Raw genomic sequence first — 8,069 nt, 5'->3', positions numbered from 1 at the left:
CGGCCTGTATTAACAAAACACCTGTGCAGGTGTTATGTGAATACAAGTAAGGTCACATTCCTTCCTCATACACGGAAACCTGTCGCAGGGTTTGTTTTACTTTAACTTTAAATCGTTGAGGTTTTACCGGTTGGCGGTCACCCGATATCCAACCACTTCGACTTAATCCACACTTCTTTTTTTTTACTTCCTCCTTGAACATGTATTTGTTTGCTTTTTAGCTGATTTATTTTAATCGTGTCGAGAAATGTCGGGTCGCTGACAGGTGAAAGCTACTGTCGGATCAGCTGACGGAGCCTACAGAGCCGACAAGAGGAGCTGCCGGAAGGTTTAAAATGTTGGTGTTTCTTTTTAAACATGACCACTTCATACAGAGATGTGGACAGTGTTAATTTTTCTCAACCTTGGGGCTCTGCACTGCGCAGGTATGACTGCATCAAACTAACATTACGAGTAGGCTACTATAGTTCTTCTTTCTTTACTCATTCTTTACCTTAGGCATATTACTACAAGTTACGTTATATTAGGCATGTATTACAGTTGTATTAGGCTACTTTTGAGGCTATTTGGTTTTCATGAACGATTGATTCCACCTGTACCTGTGTGTGTGTGTGTGTGTGTGTGTGTGTGTTTAATCACTGGCAACTCTGACACAACCTAAACACTATTTTCAATATGTCATCAAGTGAAATGTTTGCAGATTCATTCAATCACTGCCTTGATCATTGATTTGACTCTCACTGTGGAGCAGATCTGATTTAATATTGTTCCTTGTAAAACAGAGGATCTCTGTTTGTCCAGTTAGTTTTATGATGTGTATCAAAGTTAAATATGCTACCATAACACAAACTGTTTCATCATTGCAACCTGCATTGGAACCATTATGCAAATATTATTAAAAACAAATGAATTGATGGTATCTTCTAGCATAGTTGTATGCATGACACAGTAGCCCAATAAAAACTTCATATATTGATATTAAGTAAACATTAAGTATCAAATGGCAAAGGTTATTATGCACACAGGCTTTGATCACCTTAGTTCTGTACATGGCTTGTCCCTGTGATGGTGTGTCGTGGCCTCTGTAAGGTAGGACCAAGAATGGGTCACAGCCCTATTATTTGGGTGTGTACATGGCATGAAAATGAGTAATGTGTGGAGCTCTACTTTAAGTTCAATTTATCATAGGTTCAGATGTCTGTACGAAACTGGTTCTCAGGACTGTCATCAATGTGTGTGCCACACAGAAACTGTTTAATGAACTCTGGTTTTCCTTTTTAATAACATGTCATGTACAGTATATAGATAACTGTAACAAATTAGTTGACTTGTAATACTTTAGTTATATTATATTGTGTTTTATGACCAGCCAATAGTCTCACAGCAACAAACATACATTCATATTAAATGTCTCTTATCTTTCTCAATCTCAACTTTCTCAATTCTCTTTCTCTTCAGTCTCCTCCGCTCCTCCCAGCCCCATCAATGTCAGCTTCTCCTCAGAGAATCTCAGGAATATTCTGCAGTGGTTACCAGGAAATGGCACACCGGATGACACACTCTTTACAGTGCAGTATGCCATGTAAGTAAAGATTTTAGAGTTTAAATTTTTAAACATGAATTAATAAAATATGTTCTTTTAACAACAGTGGCCCTGAGAACAAAGTTATTGTCTTCAAGTTGCAAATAATTTAAGTTCTTTCCTTTTTGGTGCATTGGTCATGCTGTAACTACTGTGGACTTTACCTAGTTAAAGCGGAAGTTAATGTATTTATATAGGCCTTTTTTCAGCAAGTCTCAAATGAATTTACAGGCAAAAAGAAGCACAGAAAGGAGAGGGGGACAGAAACAAAAGAAAAACATAACTCTAACGAACAGTAAGCTGAAGTTACTTGCTTGAGGGGGAATTGAACAAGGAGAGGGTTGTGTTTCAAGTTCACTCCCTCCATTCTTATTGTCCCAGCTTGTGCAGGGATTCAGAGCAGTCATTGTCTGATGTGTGTGGGTCTATTCTGTCTTTCCCAGCTACGGGGACAGTGCTGAGGGCAGCAAAGGAAGACGGGTGCGCTGGATGGCGGTGCGGCAGTGTACAAAAATAATGCGGAGCTGGTGCGATCTGAGCAATGAGACAAGGGATCTGGAGCAGGGATACTATGCCAGGGTTCGTGCTGCGAGCAGGACAGCATCCTCCACATGGGCCTTGACAGGGAGAAGATTCGATCCAATTTTGGACAGTAAGTTAAAGTGACATTCTGTCTAAAAATGTGAGACATAAATACTAACAGACACACAGGGGGAGGCTGGACAAAAAGAAAAGACATGTTGACATGTCCCTACTTTTAATCATAAGAAATACACTCCCAGTTGGCTTAACTTGAACTTTTTGGTAGCAGAATCTTTTCGGCTTCTTTTAATTTCAGTTTCAAATATTTAAAATCTATCTATCTATCTATCTATCTATCTATCTATCTATCTATCTATCTATCTATCTATCTATCTATCTATCTATCTATCTATCTATCTATCTATCTATCTATCTATCTATCTATCTATCTATCTATCTCTATAGCTTCTTTTGGCCCTCCACTGGTGTCTGTGGAAAGAGAGGACAACACTGCCATCATCACTCTGAAGGGACCAATGAGGTATCAGCCTAACAACCACACCCCAGGGGTTCCCATGGCAACACTCTACCCTCAGATGACTTACAACCTCTCTATCCACAATACCCGTCGCGGCCAGACGGTGAGTAAAAATATATTTAAAGTCCCACCCTCCTGGCAAGGATAGGCTATTAAATCAAGCACACACTGACTAATCTGTGAGCGTGTATGTTTGTAGAGCCATTTCCCAGTGGGCTCCAGTCCGTACATTTATCGCCTGATGGAGTACGATACAGACTACTGCTTCTCTGCCAAGACAAGATTCCTCTCCATGCCTGTCCAATGCCAGTCCTCAGGATGGCACTGCATAACCACTCCTCCAGGTACAACCACATTGCGTGTGTGTGTGAGAGAGTATTTCCTGCCTGATAGATAGAAAGGAATGTGACTAAACCTGATACAGAAGCAAAAAAGAGATTGATGTTTGTACCCGAGACGTCTTTTATTGTTTTTGTATGAGTTTGTACCTTTCCAAAATGTCAGTCAAGAAAAATAGTTTGTTTTCAGCTTGATAACATTTTAAATTTATATTTTATACAATGAGTTCTGATATAGCTTGGTGCTCAGATAGTGTTCTCTATATGTACCTTTATGCACATGTATGTATTTGTGTGACATGTTCCTGATTCCCGTCTCCCTCCAGACCCTGTGATTGGCCAGCTGAAGACGGTGGTTGTGGGTATTGTTGTTTCATCTGTGTGCGTGTGTATGCTGGTGGTGGTTGGCTACCTTCTCTATCACTACCTGACGGGGAAAGGACAGAAGAGCCCATATATACTGGTAATGCAAACACACATATACACTTTTACACACACTGGCTAATTTTGGTCTTTAATGTAATGAATTGTCGACTTGGATTTTTAACCTATTACACCCACTGCTCCACCAGCAGGATGCTAGCACTATGTAGAACTTTCACTGACTGCATTTTTAAGGGAAAGCCTGCATTACAAACTTGGAAATATGTGGGTCTTTACCAGGCATGGTCCAACAAAAGACGGTATTGCGGTGCATTACAGGAAAAGTGGGATGCAGTGATTTTGGAGTTTGACCCATGCCAAGGATGAAAAGTCATGATATCGCTGTCTCTGCTGATACAATTTTGACCCTTTTTTTGCAATATTAATTTTAGTGTCTAACAGTGGTGGAGGACGTATTCAGATCCTTTACTTAGGTAAAAGTACTAATACCACACTGTAAAAATACTCAACTTGTATACTCAAATACAAGTAAAAGTACTGCATGTTACTTAAGTAAAAATGTATAATCAGGAAAATTTAACTATTAAAAGTAAAAGTACTCAGTGTGGAAAAATGTCTGCTCTGACTGTTATATTATTATATATTATATCATCAGATTATTATTACTCATGCATTAATTTAAAAGCAGGATTTTACTGTTATAGTTGTGTATCAGACTGCAACTAATGATTATTTTCAATATGGATTAATCTGCTGATAATTTCCTCCAATACTCGATTGATTGTTTGGTTTGTAAAAATTCAGAAAATAGTGAGAAATGCTGTCACAATTACCCAGAGCCCAAAGTGATACCTTCACAGTGCTTGTTTTGTCCAACCAACAGTCCAAACCTCAAAATTATTAAAAAATATTAAAAGGAAAAGCAGCAAATCCTCATAATTGAGAAGCTGAAACCATGAAATGTTTATTGATGTCAATCGATTAATCAACTACTCGTTTTGGCCGTACATTTTCCTATGTTTTGTGTGCAAAAATCTTAATTTGTAAAGTAACTAGTAACTAAAGATGTCAAATAAATGTAGTGAATAAAAAGTACAATATTTCCCTTTGAAATATAGTGAAGTAGAAGTATAAAGTGGCATGAGAAGAAAATACTCAAGTAAAATACTAGTAATTCAAATTTGTATAAGTATAGTACTCGAGTAGGCTAAATGTATTTAGTTACATTCCACCACTAGTGTCTAAATAAATAATACAGTTTTTCCTGTTGCATGGCATCTCAGAATGTCAAGTTTATTTCAAAAATGTTTCAAAAGCTAACGGTCAGTCTTATAATGCCACACTCCTTCAACTTCCAGAACCCGCCTTCTTTTCATCCGAACACTCTGATCATCCCCCCTGAGAATGTCAGCATCATCCTCTTCACCGTCATTAAGCCATCTGACATCGAAAGCATCATATCAGACCCTACATGCCCAAACCCGTGGCCACACAACGCAGATCCCCCACCAAGCTATGCCCCTCAGAGATCTGAAACACCTGAGCCCGAGGAACCCTGGGATGATTTGTCCATTGACTATGGGTTTATTGGCGTAGCTCCTAAAATAGATGTCAGAGGAGAAGAAGAAAAAAGAGAGAGGAGGCATGACAGAGGAGAAGATGGGAATAATCTGAATCTTGAGGATGGTCACTCTGCTGGAGTTTATGCTCCTCAGGCAAAGTCAACCCACACATGCTCACAAACACACATGCTGATACACACACAGACAGAGATGAGCACACTTGTACAGGCGCACGCATGTTCACAGGTAAATTCAGTGACTCAAACTCAGGCACCATCACTGTCTCTTCAGGGAACAACCAAAGGAGAGGTGGACAGAAAGAAGGAGGATAAAGAGTTTCCAGGTTTATTTATAAATAAAACCCCACAAACTGGCCTCTTCCATATTTCTTTAAATCTACAAACAAAGAAGGAGGGAGGAATGGGGGAAGAGATGGATGGAAAGGTGGGAGTAAGAACAGATGGAAAGATAGATGGAGGTGTGGAGGAAGGAAGCGAGAATGAGGAAGTACCCCTTCTTTCTGCTTATGCCACTCAGAACATCAAAGACATGTTTACCTCCCACGCTGACCAATCAGATTTCTTACCAGATGACTATGGTGTCCTGAGACTGGCTATAGCACATAAAATAGAGGAAGATAAGGATGATGAGGAGGAAGAGGAGGAAACTATTTGTATTAATTGGGATCCCAAGACCAGGAAACTAGTGTTGCCAGAGATGGCGATGGAGTTCAACAAGGAGGGAGGGTTGGATGGGTGGATGCAGGGAAAGAAAGGGAGGGAGAACAGGGTGGGAGGAGAGGAGGAGTATGTGATGAAGGGTGAGTTGAGGTTGGAAAATGTGATTGTCAGACAAACGTCCGAGGAAGAGGAAGAGGCAGAGGCGCAGAGGGAGATGGAGAGAGGTGGGGAAACAATGTGGGAGGCGGATGATATTTTGACCAAATGGAACTTGGTAATCTCGATGGATCAGTAGATGATATTCATCAATATATTTACCCCATTATTACAAAAAATGCTCTTTGTCTGCACTTATACTGTACACTTTACATATTTAACACCATGATAGAAATAAAAATCATGAAAATGTCATTGTACAAAATCAGTTTTATTTAAAATACACGTCAAAATATGAAATTCTTAGGAGCACTTAGTACTGTAGTAGGGTTACTTTTACATCTGTGAATGTTGCTGCTTTATTTTTATTATCATGACTTATGGTTTATTTGATTAACAAATCATGCTAATCAGCATGAACACTTACAAAATAATCAAACTGTGATCAACAAGGAAATGATCTTGCCAATCTTGCCACCTTAATTTTGAGCAAAATGTCCTTTGGAATGCAATTCCTTAATTGATGTATTGTATATTTATTTGTGCTTCATATGAAGTCAAAGTTCTTCTTAGAGATAACCTGCAGCAAAGTATTTCTTCCTGATTAAACGTTGTGTGATGTAAGTGTAAACCATGCACGCCATGGTCACCACCGCATCAGATCTCAACCCAACAAGGCACTAATGGACTGTTTTGGACTGGTGTCTGACACATGGTTTTCCAAAACCATCATCAAAATACCAAATTATAGATTTTTTTGTGGACAGATTGCCAAATCTTTGTGATTGTGATCTTTGTGAGTCTCGCGATTTAGTGGTAGTACAAAAAGCTTTTTCTTTTACTTTTGCAGTTTGTTTTGATATTCTATGTGACCACTGTTTACTGTAGATATTCTGTGACTGTACATATCCGTGTTTATTTGATAATGTTGTCAAACAGTAGTAGTTGTAAGTACTTTTGGTTTTGGTTTAGCATCAGTCTGTTCCTGTTTTAGTTCCTGGTGAAGCACTTAAACTGTTCTTGTTGAGAGACTGTGGGACATTATTTGTTTATATTTTGGTAAATTGGGCTGAATCATAATGTAATTAATTCCTCATTCTGTTCAGTCCGTAATTGCAGCATGCTTTTTAATAATACTAATTAGAAATTTAATTTCATTAACTTAGAAATGCTAATGTTCAGAGGAAAAGGACATGTATGTTTGTTCAAATATGATGAAGTCAAAGCTATAGCACTTTACTCTTGACCTACAGTATGTGTCAATATTATCTGTGCCATTGTACTAAAAAAAGTCATCATTTTGCAATCATCATTTCCTTTCTTTTCTGTTATAATTACTGTCAGCAGTATCACTTTGTCTTGTTTTTTTTTAAGTGAGATGTTCAGAAGCTTGTCAGGATACTTTATGCTGTCTCATCTACAAATGATTAGACTTCATTATTTGCTACTGTCGTAATTATGTAATGATTAAAGCACCTTGAGTAAATATCTTCACTTGCACTTTTGTACCTTTGTTTGTTATTCAGAAGAATGCTACATACATTATTTTCATTAGTTTCATTATGTAATAATCATTACGCTCTTTTGTTAATGTTGTTTCTCTTGCTCTTTGTTTGTTTTCCTGCCAGCATGAAGTCATAACTACTCAAAATGTTATATGAAGGAAATTTTAATGATACATTTTGTACGCTAACCTTCTCCACACAACAGCTACCGGCATTGTGCTATCTCATGGTCTCATTTTGGAAATTTCTGGCAGTGAATTACTGTGACCTGCATGTCTCCCAAGCCACAGTAAGGGGGAATTATGAAACTCCACAGTTACATTTAATTACCGATTCATGTATTTACAAAATATATTATTTAAATATAATATATATATATATTTTGTTGCTGTGCATGAAGTTGTATCCATTTTGTTACAATGGTTTTACTCTGGGAAAGAAGTCAGTGATATTTTTGTCATAGTTTTGTAAGTTGCAAGACATAATTATTGTATATTCAAAATAAATAATAAAGTGAACTTGTTAACTATTCTGCTCTTCTATGGTTCAAAATTTTATTTTATATCACTGCTATAGAGATCAAGACTATAAAAACAAATTAATGTAATAATAATAAAATATTTTTTTCTAATTTACATTTGTGATGTGTAATTGTACCTAATGCATCTTTAGAACCATATTGGTTCTCAAACTGACCACCACCTAGGTTTGACACTGACATCTCCAGCAAAATATGTAAAATTTGACACGTCCATGACACTACAATATACAGTAAATACAGTATATCACCACTCTGACACTA

The 8,069-nt window shown here is 37.7% G+C and overlaps 1 protein-coding gene across 2 annotated transcripts; it reads left to right on the top strand.

The window, feature by feature from the left end:
• The first annotated feature begins 45 nt into the window (after positions 1 to 45).
• Positions 46 to 7,796, top strand: il20ra (interleukin 20 receptor, alpha). Of its 2 annotated transcripts, none has more exons than XM_044168348.1 (7): positions 46 to 425; positions 1,459 to 1,582; positions 2,026 to 2,234; positions 2,570 to 2,745; positions 2,842 to 2,986; positions 3,307 to 3,443; positions 4,723 to 7,796. In XM_044168348.1, exons 1-7 carry the CDS (start codon positions 377 to 379, stop codon positions 5,899 to 5,901), a joined length of 2,019 nt encoding a protein of 672 aa, XP_044024283.1. In that variant the 5' UTR covers positions 46 to 376; the 3' UTR covers positions 5,902 to 7,796. The 2 variants fall into 2 exon arrangements, with proteins under 2 accessions (XP_044024283.1, XP_044024284.1); XM_044168349.1 differs by having other exon boundaries at positions 47 to 337.
• The last annotated feature ends 273 nt before the right edge of the window (positions 7,797 to 8,069 follow it).

Source organism: Siniperca chuatsi, linkage group LG16, assembly GCF_020085105.1.
Source record: "Siniperca chuatsi isolate FFG_IHB_CAS linkage group LG16, ASM2008510v1, whole genome shotgun sequence".
In the NCBI taxonomy this organism is placed as follows: domain Eukaryota; kingdom Metazoa; phylum Chordata; class Actinopteri; order Centrarchiformes; family Sinipercidae; genus Siniperca; species Siniperca chuatsi.
Note: the sequence above shows the minus strand (reverse complement) of the source record. Positions and strands in the feature narration are given on the sequence as shown.